The 14,700-nt window shown below is 42.9% G+C and overlaps 1 protein-coding gene across 1 annotated transcript in view; it reads left to right on the forward strand.

The window, feature by feature from the left end:
* Positions 1-9,118, forward strand: part of mtx2 (metaxin 2) — a 247,847-nt gene extending 238,729 nt beyond the window's left edge. The window contains exons 9-10 of the mRNA XM_078228468.1: positions 7,487-7,563; positions 8,186-9,118. Coding sequence (XP_078084594.1) covers positions 7,487-7,563; positions 8,186-8,396 — 288 coding nt within the window. The 3' untranslated portion in view covers positions 8,397-9,118. The remainder of the gene's footprint in view (positions 1-7,486; positions 7,564-8,185) is intronic.
* Positions 9,119-14,700: the final 5,582 nt, after the last annotated feature.

Consider the following 14,700-nt stretch of genomic DNA (forward strand, 5'->3'; position numbering starts at 1 on the left):
ACACGGGGAGAACGTGCAAACTCCACACAGTGACCGAAGCTGGGAATTGGACCCAGGTCCCTGGAACTGTGAGGCAACAGTGCTAACCACTGTGCCACCTCAAAATCAAAAGAATTTTACAACACAAAAATCAAAGAAATTGAATACGAACAATTGCACTATCTAAAGTAGTTAATTACATTAAAGATGCTAAAGGTACAAAGAAGACAATTATTTGTACTCTAAGTCGAGCATCTTAACTCCACTTTCCTTCTACACCTATTTGATGTACATGCCAATAAGTTACGTCAGACACTTAAAAATTAACCACTAGGTCTGAGTACTGTTTCAACATTTGAAATTTCTTCACCTTCTGCTTACTTTAAGCAAGAATTTCCCTTCAAATTTCCTTCAGCAGTCCCACGGTTGTAGCTCCCTATTCAACATAGGCATCTTACACGTGGCCACCTTGGGCCAGAATTCTCCTCGTTCTACTATTCCTCAGCTCTGAACTTTGCATCTAAAACTCTCGCACTCACTTTCACACGCTCACTCTCACTTTCACACGCTCACTCTCATATTCTGATCAGCTTGACAATCACAGAAATCCGGCTCACTGTTAGCAGAGTCCTTCAGTTAATGAGAGTTTTAACACTTTTAGCAAACACACGCAATTTCATCTGGATTTTGCTGGAAAATGTTCCCTGCAGCCAACTTGCTCAAAACTCAAAGTGGGGAGGGGGGGCGATCCTCCCACCCCACCACAATAATTTTCTAGCGCAGTGGAGTGGGAGAATCTTGCAGCCAGGCATGCGTGGGATTTGTGCATGTGTTCCCGCCATGAGTGCATCTCCCAGCAATGGATTTCTGGCACTGTCAGATCTGCGCGGGAAGACCAGGTAAGTCATTTTAATATATTTTAAATCTGTTTTTAATCTAATTGGTGGGCCTGGGACTGAATTCTCCAGGCCCGCTAGCCTCTCCCCCATGCCAGGAGTATTTCACTCCAGCGGGGTTACAGTAGGTTCCTATTTCCCTGGGGAACTATCGGGACAACCCCACTGAGTGAAGGGGGAGGCAACCGAGGCCCCCCAGAGCTCGAATGGCAGGGATATGGTGCCTCCAGGGCATGGGCACCATGGCAGTGCCAACCTGTGCCCCTGGCACTACACAAGGGGCAAAGTGCCCATGCCCAGGGGGCACCTTGGCACTGCCCACCAGGCATGGGGTATGAAAAGGGGGTGGAGCCAGGAGGTGATCATTGGGGGTGGGGGGTCCCTCTGCCAATGGGATTGGGGGATTGGTTGGGGCAGGAAGGAGGCCAGCAATTGGGGCAGGCTGGGGGGATGTGGTCTGCACTGGGGGGGAAGGGGGTGATTGCCACGGTGGGGGCTGAAGATCAGGGCGGAATGGGGGGGTGTCTACCAGCTGGAGGGTCGGCACTGCCTGTGGGGGGTACTATGGGGGGGGACAGCTGGTGATGGGAGCAGTCCAGGATGGGGGAGAGGGGTCGAGGCTGGCCCAGGAATGGTCTGACGATTGGGGGAGCAGCACTGTGGGAGCCCCAGGTTGGCCAGTGATTGAGCTGGCCATCAGATGGGAGGTTGACAGTTCGGAGCCACTGCACATGTGCAGAGGCACGCTGGTTTCAGCCTCCCTGGTGGGAATCGGCCCCGCCCCCGAAATGTAATGATATTCATGCTGGTGGCCTCTGCATTGCACAGAGTGTGGGAGATTCTAGTGTGAACTCCCACTGAAAAAAACAGCATGAATTGCTCCAGTTTTCCTGCGAATTCAACACTTCGAATTTTTTTGGGAGAATTCCACCCAAATCAAAATTAACTTGCTTTGAACAGAGCACCATACACACGATCCACTACCCGCTTAAAATTAAGTAGTTGACCCTTTGCTTCACTACTGTTTATCTCCTGGGCAACTTAGTCACATGATCATTTATTGGAAGCAAATGCTTAACCAGAAATCATATCCTAGAGAAGCTTGGCTCTTAAAGGGACTATCACCACAGCACAAAATGTAGGCTTTCCCCCAAAAGCATTTCGGCCATCTCATGTCCCTTCTCAAAAAAATCTTTACTGAAAGAAGGATTATTTTTCGCTATCCTTTAAAATACTACAAATTTAAGGGATTAAACACATTTCAGCAACTGTCATGTCACATCCAGTACACACGGAAGTTGTTTCTTCCTCTGGCATGAATATTTTTTTCCAAAGTAAATGGTTGCAGTATCAGACTCCAGAAACAAACGGAGATTCTTGATTTGAAATTTCTCCAAAAACACTAGTGGATTATGGTCCATGTAGATCACAGTCTCCCCAGCAGTTCCGGAGACATACTTGTCAAATCTTTGAAGAGTCAAATCCACACTTAATGCTTCCTTTTCAACTGTGGAGCACTTTCATTGACAAGAGTTAAGTTTTCTTAAAAAATAACTAACTCTATGCTCTGTCAGCATAGACCTGTAATAACATGGCCCCCATGTCCACATCACTAGCATCAGAAAGGTTTGTTCAAATCAGGAGCAACTAACACAGATTCACTTATTAATTCTCAAAGGCAGTCTGATAAGACCCTGTCCAATCACATTTATCTTTCTTCTTCAATAAGTTTGTAAATGGAGTGGCCACTGTGCTGAAATTTGGGACAGACTTCCTGTAAAATTGTTACATTCAGAGGAACTGCAGTATCTCTCATTTGGTTATATGAACAGGAAAGTCTATTCTGCTTAAACTTTAGCTTGTAACATTCGACCTTGAGCCACAACATGGCCCAAAAAAATGACCTTGACCTTGGTAAATCCACTTTTCACCAAATTTATCACTGTCAACTTTTTGTAGTCACTTGAGTACCATACTTAGGTGTTTCATGTGGTCTTTCCAAGTTTCAGTATAGACAACACAGTTCAATAGTCCATGAGTAACTTGATTCATTAGCCTTTTAAAAGAATTGGGTGCATTCTTCATTCTAAAAGACATCACTTTACATTGATGTAGGTCTAGTGTTACAAAAGCAGAGATTTCCTTGACTTGCTGTTAGTGGCACTTGCAAATATCCTTTTAATTATTTAATCTTGCTGATAAACTCTTTTTTTCTAACTCTACCAGTGCAATCTTCAATTCATGGTGTCGGATAAGAAATCAATTTTTGTTATGGCACTCACTTTTACAATAATCAATGCAAAATCTTTGGGTTCCATCAAGTTTTGATACCCATACAACTGAAGAACTCCAACTGTTTTGACTGAATTCAATTATATAATTATCTAACCTTTCAGTTCTTCTCTAACTTGAGCCAATTTCTCGGGGTTCAGTCTGTGCGGTTTTTGCTCAATGGTGGTCAATATGCATAGCTAAAGAAGTTCACCCTAGTCCATCTCTACACACTGACTCATACTCACTCAGAGACTCTGCTCGAAGATGGTATAACAATTTCTCCAAATGTTTTAATACCTCCATATTTGTTAACCTTACTGGGGTTCAATTTGAAAATCTTCAATCTCTGTCTCATCATCTGAATTCTCAGTCATATCACTTTTTTTATTACCTCGAGTACACACAGTGGTTGGTTATCCTTCCTGTCATAACACTATTTCAGTTTATGTGTCATGCTTATGAGTTCTCCTTCCATCTGGCATAGTAAGAACAGTCTATCATAGAATCACAGAACCCCTACAGTGCAGAAGGAGGCCATGTGGCCTATTGATCCCATAACTCCACATATTTACCCCGTTAATCCCCCCTTAACCTATATATTTTTGGACACTAAGGAGCAATTTAGCATGGCCACTCCACCTAACCTGTACATCTTTGGACTGTGGGAGGAAACCAGAGCACCCAGAGAAAACACACTCAGACACGGGGCGAATGTGTAAACTCCACACACACAGTTACCCAAGGCTGGAATTGAACCCAGGCCCCTGGCGCTGTGAGGCAGGAGTGCTAACCACCGTGTCACCATGCCACCCATTTACCACACTAAATTTATTTTTAACCAGATAAGGTCCACTAAGTCTAGCCTTCAGTGTTTTACTCGGCACAGGTAACAGAACCACTACGTTATCCCCAGGTCTAAAAGTGCGTTCAGCAGCTATCTTATCTGCTCTTTTTGTTTTCGTACCTATTGGAAAACTTTAAGGTGTTCTCACTCAAGTAACTGCACAGGCTTTTGACAGTCTGTCTCAGAATTTGAACAGTCTTAAGAGAATAATTACCTCTTTGTGATCCATAAATTTCTCTTAAATTATAAATTTAAGTGGTCCTCTTATTTGTGTCCATATACCAACTCAAAGGGACTGAAACCTGTTGACTCATTAGGTGCAAACCTAATTGCAAACAATAAGAATGAAATTCCTCCACCCCAATTCTCTGAGGCAATCAGCTTTAATCATAGTCCGTAAGGTTTAATGCCATTTTTCTAATACCCCTTCCAACTGTGGGTGATGTACAATTGATTTGTTATTTTATTCCTGAACTGCACATGTTTCCTGGAATACCCATAATATAAATCTTGACCCTTGGTCAGATTGAACCTCTCTGGGCCGCTTTACCAAAAAAACTAATATCAAAGCATGCTTTGTGGATTGTGATTATAACACTCTCTTCCCAACCTGTAAAATTGTCACTTGTCACATTAATAATGGAATACTAAAGCTCTTCTAATAGCAAGTCTTAAATACAGAACCATGACTGATTAATGGCTACTTAGATGACTTGAGCTAATCATGATAAAATAACACACACACACACACGGTCTTATTTTTGCTTTTATATTGGGATTTTTTAAAGTTGGGAATGTTAAAGCAACAGGCTTATAAAGAGGTATGGGGATGAACATTTTCTGAAGTTCTATAACATTAAATACTTTCAGTATTTAACTTCAGGTGTGGCAGAAAGCCAAGCTCAAAATTAGCAGTTTTTGGAGCCCAGTGCAATCTAACTTAAACACGGAAAATAGGAGCAGGAGTAGGCCATTTGGTCCCTCGAGCATGCTCCGCCATTCATTATGATAATGCCTGATCCCCTATCTCAACATCATACTCCCGTGTTCTCCCCATAACCTTTGACACCTTAAGGAGGAATAGATTGATTTCTAGACTCTTAAGTATATGCAGTGACTTGACCTCCTCAGCTTTCTTGCGGTTGAGAATTCCACAGGTTCACCACCCTCTGAGTTCTGAGAACAGGTACCAACTGACTCAAGAATAGCTTCTTTCCTGCTGCCATCAGACTTTTCAATGGACCTACCATATATTATGATGTTGCTCTATTCCCTATCTGTAACTGCAACACTATATTCTGCACCCTCGCCTTTCCTTCTCCCCATCTACTCTATGAACGGTTTGTGTTGTCTGTATAGCATACAAGAAACAATACTTTTCACTGTGTCCCAATATATGTGACAATAAATCAAATGAAATCAAATGACCTACCCCATATCCTGAGACTGTGACCCTCTGTTCTTGACTCCCTGTGTGGAGATGCCAGCGTTGGACTGGGGTAAACACAGTAAGAAGTCCCACAACAGGTTAAAGTCCAACAGGTTTATTTGGTAGCAAAAGCCACTAGCTTTTGGAGCGCTGCTCCTTCGTCAGGTAAGTGGGAATTCTGTTCACAAACAGGACATATAAAGACACAAACTCAATTTACAAAATAATGGTTGGAATGCGAGTCTTTACAGGTAATCAGGTTTTAAAGGTACAGACAATGTGAGTGGAGAGAGGGTTAAAGAGATGTGTATTGTCTCCAGCCAGGACAGGTAATGAGATTTTGCAAGCCCAGGCAAGTCATGGGGGTTACAGATAGTGTGACATGAACCCAAGATCCCGGTTGAGGCTGTCCTCATGTGTGCGGAACTTGGCTATCAGTCTCTGCTCAGAGACTCTGCGTTGTCGTGTGTCGTGAAGGCTGCCTTGGAGAACGCTACCCGAAGATCAGAGGCCAAATGCCCGTGACCGCTGAAGTGTTCCCCAACAGGAAGAGAACACTCTTGCCTGGGGTGATTGTCGAGCGGTGTTCATTCATCCGTTGTCGTAGCGTCTGCATGGTCTCCCCAATGTACCATGCCTCGGGACACCCTTTCCTGCAACGTATCAGGTCGACAACGTTGGCCGAGTTGCAAGAGTATGTACTGTGTACCTGGTGGATGGTGTTCTCACGTGAGATGATGGCATCCGTGTCGATGCCCTCATAAGAACAGGATATGACACTCGACTCATTGTTCAACAGTTCCGACGCGCCACAGCGAAAAACTGCACCGACCTCCTCAGAAGACAAACACGGGACACAGCGGACAGAGTACCCTTCATCGCTCAGTACTTCCCCGGAGCGGAGAAGCTACGACATCTTCTCTGGAGCCTTCAGCATGTCATTGATGAAGCCGAACATCTCACCAAGGCCATCCCCACACCCCCACTTCTTGCCTTCAAACAACCGCACAACCTCAAACAGACCATTGTCCGCAGCAAACTACCCAGCCTTCAGGAGAACAGTGACCACGACACCACACAACCCTGCCACAGCAACTCTGCAAGACGTGCTGGATCATCGACACATGCCATTATCTCACGTGAGAACACCATCCACCAGGTACACGGTACATACTCTTGCAACTCGGCCAACGTTGTCGACCTGATACGCTGCAGGAAAGGATGTCTCGAGGCATGGTACATTGGGGAGACCATGCAGACGCTACGACAACGGATGAATGAACACCACTCGACAATCACCAGGCAAGAGTGTTCTCTTCCTGTTGGGGAACACTTCAGCAGTCACGGGCATTCGGCCTCTGATATTCGGGTAAGCGTTCTCCAAGGCAGCCTTCACGACACACGACAGCACAGAGTCGCTGAGCAGAGACTGATAGCCAAGTTCCGCACACATGAGGACGGCCTCAACCGGGATCTTGGATTCATGTCACACTATCTGTAACCCCCATGACTTGCCTGGGCTTGCAAAATCTCATTACTTGTCCTGGCTGGAGACAATACACATCTCTTTAACCTGTGTTTAACCCTCTCTCCACTCACATTGTCTGTACCTTTAAAACCTGATTACCTGTAAAGACTCGCATTCCAACCATTATTTTGTAAATTGAGTTTGTGTCTTTATATGTCCTGTTTGTGAACAGAATTCCCACTTACCTGACGAAGGAGCAGCGCTCTGAAAACTAGTGGCTTTTGCTACCAAATAAATCTGTTGGACTTTAACCTGGTGTTGTGAGACTTCTTACTGTCTACACTCCCGAGCCAGGGGAAACAACCTCCCTGCGTCCAATCTGTCCAACTCTGTCAGAATTTTATACCTACAATAATTTTTTAATCTATACATTTCCAAATGTTGGTTGGATGGACAATATTGAACTAAGCAGAATGCTATTATTCTTGTATATGCAGTATTTGACCCAAAAGTGCGATATTTTATCATATTTCATGGCAGACTTTAATATATTACCCAAGTAAACTTCTGATTTTATTCTTCTGGGTGGCTATTAGGTGCTTGAAGATGTGGATCGATGCTGCCAAGCTCTCTCTCAAAGACTGGGAACCCAACCCTATTTCTTCACTCGGCAGTGAGTCACGTTGTTGTGGTGTATTCATTCAATTTTTTTGTGTTCTTGCTATTTCCATTTATTTAGCCACTAATACAAAGAAATGTTACTACCACGTAATTTCTTTTATCAATAGTGTTAGAATCTTTGGCAGATGAGATGCCCAGAAGCATTGTATTTTGCTATTTGAAGTGCAACATTCTATTTTAAGGATGGCTTTGTTATGGAATGTAGCTGCAGGGGAGGCAGACTCCTATTCTTTGCAGAGAGATGAAGAGCAACTGCCAGTAGTCACAAGACATTATCCTACATACATTTTTAAGTGTACTATTTTGGTATATTTAATTTATGTTCATTTGGGAAAAATGTAATTAATCTGTTAATGGCAGGTTTTTTCATAAGGCTGATGTACCTGTATAATAAATTACAGTAATAAAAAGTAAGATGGTCTGTGTCTGTGAAACCTATAGAGATCAGCTTAATTTAGTTAGGAAATGCCAACAGCTTATTGGGGAACAGAGTGGTATGTTAATATCCCCTGCAATGACCTTTCCTTAACCTGTTCTTTGTAACATATTGCTACAGGCCTCAATGTTGCCTTTGAAAAGAACGGTTCGCTAACCTTTTAATGTTTGTGCTGCAGGCCAACAGAACTGGATGCACTGGTATTTGGTCATCTGTTCACAATCCTCACAACTCAGCTGACCGATGATGCACTTGGCGAAAAGGTGAAAAATTATGAAAACCTCATCAAGTTTTGTAGAAGAATAGAGCATCATTACTTTGAAGAGCATGATCAAGAGAGTGCTTTGAGTTCAGCATCCAGATGTTCAAGAGGTTCTTCCACAAAGTAATTATCGAATGATGAAGTAAAAGGAAGAAATTATGGTTAGAAATAAAGTAATTAATATTACGTCAAGTTACAAAAAAAACTGACGAATATTTAAAAGAGTTGGTTGCCAAGTTTATTGCAGTTAACGCAATTACAATTTGTCTCCTGTAACATTGTATAGATAACATTATACAATGATCCTAATTGTCAGCATGATGAACCCAATGCTTTGTTTTCTATTTAATATAAATGTAATGAACAATTTGACGGAAATGTGTTAATTAAAGGATAATCTGGAAACTCTAAATGTCCTCTTTGATCTAAGTGCTTTTAAATAATAGCAAACATGGTGTTTATCCCCCACAAGCACAAAAAGGACACAATTTGCATTGTCACATTAGAGGATTATCACATTAGCTGTTGTAGCCTCAACTGGTAATCTGCTCTCTTTGGTCTTAACAAGTATGTATTGAAAGATCCTTGCATTTACAAGGTGATTGGTCCCTGTTTCATATTAATATTCATGGCATAGCTCCCTCCAGAAATGAGCCAGAAAGGATCACTCACTTGTGAGTAGCCTGCTTGTTCAAGTGTGGTCAACAGAGTCCAACCTATTAGCTGTTTTTCATATTAGGACAAAATTTCTCTTCACTTATAACAGATTTGCTTGGCCTGGATAACACCTGAATAAGCATATTATATAACATTTAGCAAAATATTAGTGAACTGTTTAAAATGTCCCCCTTATAATACAAATTTCCTTCTTGCAGTTTAACTGATTGTGATATCAATTAAAAGAAAAATTTGCACTTATTTCAAGACCACCAAACATCACAACGCTTTACAGCCAATGTATTTTTCAAGTTTAAATCATTTGTTCCAGTGTAGGAAACGCGACAGCCAATTTGAGAGCAGCAAGGTCCCACAATAGCAATGTGATAATTAATTGATCATTTGTTTTTGTAGAGGGATAATTATTAACCAGGTCACCAGGTTTTAATTCCCTGGCTCCTCTGAAATAGTGCTGTGGAATATTTTGCATCCACCTGAGTGGGTAAACAAGACCTCAGTTTAAAATCTCATTCTAAAGATGGCATCTCCGACAGTGCAGCACTTGCTCAGCCTTGATTTTTAAATCCTGGAGTGGGAATTGGACCATAGCCTTATGACTAGAGATGAAAGAGCTACCAACTGAGCCGAGGCTGACACCTTAGGTTACTTTAGACTAGAGAGCTGGTGAAGGCTGCTGACCTTCGCTGGATGAGATTGTGGCTGCCTTGGAGAAAACATCCTTGAGCAGTTCTGGACTGTGAACACTTGGCTGCAGACTGCACCATCTCGGTGTAGGAGCAACAGACTGGGCTGACTAGCAACAACAAATGGCACTGATGGAATGCCAAGGGTGAGCTAGTGGCAGGTTCATACTCCCATGCTGCATGAAGTCATTGCCACTGTCCAGTGTCTCATCATGTCCAGGTCCTGCCCCTATGCTATCCTCTGCATTATATACAGTGCTACAATCTAAGCTTGTGGATTAAGTGGTAGTGCCTTGTCTTCTTCATCCCTGTCTTGCTGCTCCTCCACTTTCATGATGTGGAGATGCCGGCGTTGGACTGTGGTAAACACAGTAACAGTTTTAACAACATCAGGTTAAAGTCCAACAGGTTTATTTGGTAGCAAATGCCATTAGCTTTCAGAGCGCTGCTCCTTCGTCAGATGGAGTGGATCTGATGAAGGAGCAGCGCTCCAAAAGCTAATGGCATTTGCTACCAAATAAACCCGTTGGACTTTAACCTGATGTTGTTAAAACTCTTACTGCCTCCACTTTCAGCCAGGATGCACTTCTTGTTTATCTGAGATAAGAAAGACTCACAAGTGAGATTGTGCGGGGAGGGGGTAGAACAATGGTCCATGCCATCTGTGTTTGTAAATCAGAAGAGAATGTAAGATGTTGGGGAGCTGGGAAGGGGATGAGATGTGAGGACACCGTCATTTTCAATCATTTTTGCCACGGCCTCAGTCATCTCCATGGGAGTTAGGACATGAGTGGCACCTCTACTTGGATTAATTCCTGCTGCCTCCAGTTGTGTGTCACTTTGTCCTGTAGAGAGAAGGAAGTATGTTAGTGAGTGTGGTATTTGGGTGATGTGGATGCCATAGTTGAATATCTAGCAGTCTATGCAAGCTGTGAGATGTGGGTGTGAGGCAGCAGCAGTGCAGAGTGTTTCAAGGTGAGGTGGAGCATGGATGTCAGATGGCACGTGATTGATCGGGGTGGCACAGTGGTTAGCACTGCTGCCTCATAGCGCCAGAGACCCGGGTTCAATTCTGGCCTCACGTGACTGTGTGGAGTTTGCACTTACATAGAACATTACAGTGCAGTACAGGCCCTTCGGCCCTCGATGTTGCGCCGACCAGTGAAACCAATCTAAAGCCCATCTAATCTACATTATTCCAATATCATCCATATGTTTATCCAATGACCATTTAAATGCCCTTAATGTTGGCGAGTCCACTACTGCTGCAGGCAGGGCATTCCACACCCTTACTACTCTCTGAGTGAAGAACCTACCTCTGACATCTGTCCTATATCTATCATCCCTCAATTTAAAGCTATGTCCCCTCGTGTTAGCTATCACCATCCGAGGAAAAAGGCTCTCACTATCCACCCTATCTAATCCTCTGATCATCTTGTATGCCTCTATTAAGTCACCTCTTAACCACCTTCTCTCTAACGAAAACAACCTCAAGTCCCTTAGCCTTTCCTCATAAGACCTTCCCACCATACCAGGCAACATCCTAGTAAATCTCCTCTGCACCTTTTCTAATGCATCCACATCCTTCCTATAATGCGGTGGCCAGAACAGTACGCAATACTCCAAGTGCGGCCGCACCAGAGTTTTGTACAGCTGCAACATGACCTCCTGGCTCCGAAACTCAATCCCTCTACCAATAAAAGCTAACACTCCGTACGCCTTCTTAACAACCCTATCAACCTGGGTGCCAACTTTCAGGGATCTATGCACATGGACACCGAGATCTCTTTGTTCATCCACACTACCAAGTATCTTACCATTAGCCCAGTACTCTGTAATCCTGTTACTCCTTCCAAAGTGAATCACCTCACACTTGTCCGCATTGAACTCCATTTGCCACTTCTCAGCCTAGCACTGCAGCTTATCTATGTCTTTCTGTAACCTGCAACATCCTTCCACATTGTCCACAACTCCACCGACTTTAGTGTCATCCGCAAATTTACTAACCCATCCTACGCCCTCATCCAGGTCATTTATAAAAATGACAAACAGCAGTGGCCCCAAAACAGATCCTTGCGGCACACCACTAGTAACTGAACTCAAGGATGAACATTTCCCATCAATCACCACCCTCTGTCTTCTTACAGCTAGCCAAGTCCTAATCCAAACCGCTAAATCACCCTCAATCCCATGCCTCCGTATCTTCTGCAATAGCTTAGCGTGGGGAACCTTATCAAACGCTTTACTGAAATTCATATACACCACATCAACCACTTTACCCTCATCCACCTCTTTGGTCACCTTCTCAAAGAACTCAATAAGGTTTGTGAGGCACGACCTACCCTTCACAAAACCGTGTTGACTATCCCTATTCAAATTATTCCTTTCTAGATTATTATAAATCCTATCTCTTATAATCCTTTCCAAAACTTTGCCCACAACAGAAGTAAGGCTCACTGGTCTATAATTACTAGGGTTGTCTCTACTTCCCTTCTTGAACAAGGGGACAACATTTGCTATCCTCCAGTCTTCTGGCACTTTACCTGTAGACAATGACGACATAAAGATCAAAGCCAAAGGCTCTGCAATCTCCTCCCTAGCCTCCCAGAGAATCCTGGAATAAATCCCATCCGGCCCAAGGGACTTATCTATTTTTACCCTTTCCAGAATTGCTAACACCTCCTCCTTATTAACCTCAATCCCGTCTAGTCCAATAGCCTGTATCTCAGTATTCTCCTCAACAACATTGTCTTTTTCCTGCGTGAATACTGATGAAAAATATTCATTTAGCGCCCCTCCTATCTCTTCAGACTCCACGCACAACTTCCCACTACTGTCCTTGACTGGCCCTAATCTTACCCTAGTCATTCTTTTATTCCTGACATACCTATAGAAAGCTTTAGGGTTTTCCTTGATCCTACCTGCCAAAGACTTCTCATGTCCCCTCCTGGCTCTTCCTACTTCTCTCTTTAGGTCCTTCCTGGCGAACTTGTAACTCTCAAGCGCCCTAACTGAGCCTTCATGTCTCATCTTTACATAAGTCTCCTTCTTCCTCTTCACAAGAGATTCAACTTCTTTAGTAAACCTCCCTGCCTGACAGATACATACTTATCAAGGACAGCCAGTAGCTGTTCCTTGAACAAGCTCCACATTTCAATTGTGTCCATCCCCTGCAGTTTCCTTCCCCAACCTATGCATCCTAAATCTCTCCTAATTGCATCATAATTTCCTTTCCCCCAGCTATAACTCTTGCCCTTCGGTATATACCTATTCCTTTCCATCGCTAAAGTAAACGTAACCGAATTGTGGTCACTATCACCAAAGTGCTCCCCTACCTCCAAATCTAACACCTGGTCTGGTTCATTACCCAGTACCAAATCCAATGTGGCCTCGCCTCTTTTTGGCCTATCTACATACTGTGTCAGGAAGCCCGCCTGCACACATTTGACAAAAAGTGACCCATCTAAAGTACTTGAACTATAGCTTTTCCAGTCAATATGTGCAAAGTTAAAGTCCCCCATAACAACTACCCTGTCACTTTCGCTCCTATCCAGAATCATCTTTGCAATCAGCACTTTCTCCCTGTGTCTGTGTGGATTTCCTCCGGATGCTCCAGTTTCCTCCCACAGTCCAAAGATGTGCAGGTTAGGTGGATTGGCCATGGTAAAATAAATTGCTCGTTAGTGTCAGGGGGATTATCAAGGTAAATATGTGGAGTAACAGGGATAGGGGTAGGGCCTGGGTGGGATAATTGTCGGTGCAGGCTCGATGGGCCGAATGGCCTTCTGTGCTGTAGGGATTCTGTGATTCTATGAAAGAGACTTGGTAGGTGACTGAAGGGGATATTTGCTCTCACTGACTTCTGAGTATGTGTCTCGAGGGTCACGTGACCCCTGCAGATGTAGCTCTGTACTTCCTTCACCAAGTGCAACATTTGAAAACTCCAGAGCCTACTCTCTCGCACATAGTGTCATTTTTTAGTGTTTCCCAGGTAGGATTCAGCTCACAAAAGACTCCCAACACCTGCTCCAGCCATATTGCAGCTTCCCCTTAAGAGATTCAGGCTAGCTTTGAGCAATGCAGACTAACTGTAATTGGTGCTTGCTGCTCACAATATTGGTCCCCTGCAACAACACCCAGCCAATAAACAACACAGTTGTTGCTGGCTAGATGCTGCAATAATTTTAAATAGTAGGCAACACCGTTGGCGTGCTGCCTGCATTGCAGTCAATAGGCATGGTTTGGGGAGCAATCAAATTTAGCCCCCAGCTTCTATCTTCACCTCATATATGTACTTTGAACTGTGAACTTTTAACTATTTACTGAAGACTTCCTTTCTTTAATGTTATGTTTTATTGTGTAAGGAAATGCTTGTGATGAAAAACTAAAATCTGTGGCTTACTTGAAAGGGGTTGCTTTATTGTTTGATAGAGTAAAACATTTTAGTATGTTTGAGTTATGCTCCATTTCTTCTCGGTTTTAGATACTATCAAAAAAATGAAAACATAATCTTTCTCATCAATCTGTCCCAATGACAAATTAATGATCCGTCTTTGAACCTGTATTTTGGAGACTTGCCTATCCATAAAGTCTGAATGGAGTCAGTCCAAAGGTTGATGAATGTAGACTTATTTCACTATATTTAGTGGAGTATTCTCAAGTGTGAGTGTTTGCTGATATTGTGATGAGAAACTGCTTACACTGTGACTTGTATAAATCAAATACACAACAGAATTTTGTAAGTATTTCTCAGCACGTTATCTCAATGTTTGAAAGTATTTGAATTGCTCATAATGTGGCTAGTATATTTTAAATTGCCATTGCAAATCCACTACAGGACAGTATGATGGCTTTTGAATATTTAAAAAGGCTAAAAATCAAAGAAAGAAAACAAAACATATTGCAGGAACAGAGAAGGGGTAAACAAAAGCTTGTATTATTTGCAAACTTTCTGAAAGGTTTCAATTAATCAAATAAAAAGCATTGTTTTTGTAAAGTGACAAAATTATTAATTCTAAATGCAGCACAATTTGTCTAATCTGTATTAAAATGTATTTCGCTGCATATTTT

This window comes from Mustelus asterias, chromosome 14 (genome assembly GCF_964213995.1).
Source record: "Mustelus asterias chromosome 14, sMusAst1.hap1.1, whole genome shotgun sequence".
Classification (NCBI taxonomy): Eukaryota; Metazoa; Chordata; class Chondrichthyes; order Carcharhiniformes; family Triakidae; genus Mustelus; species Mustelus asterias.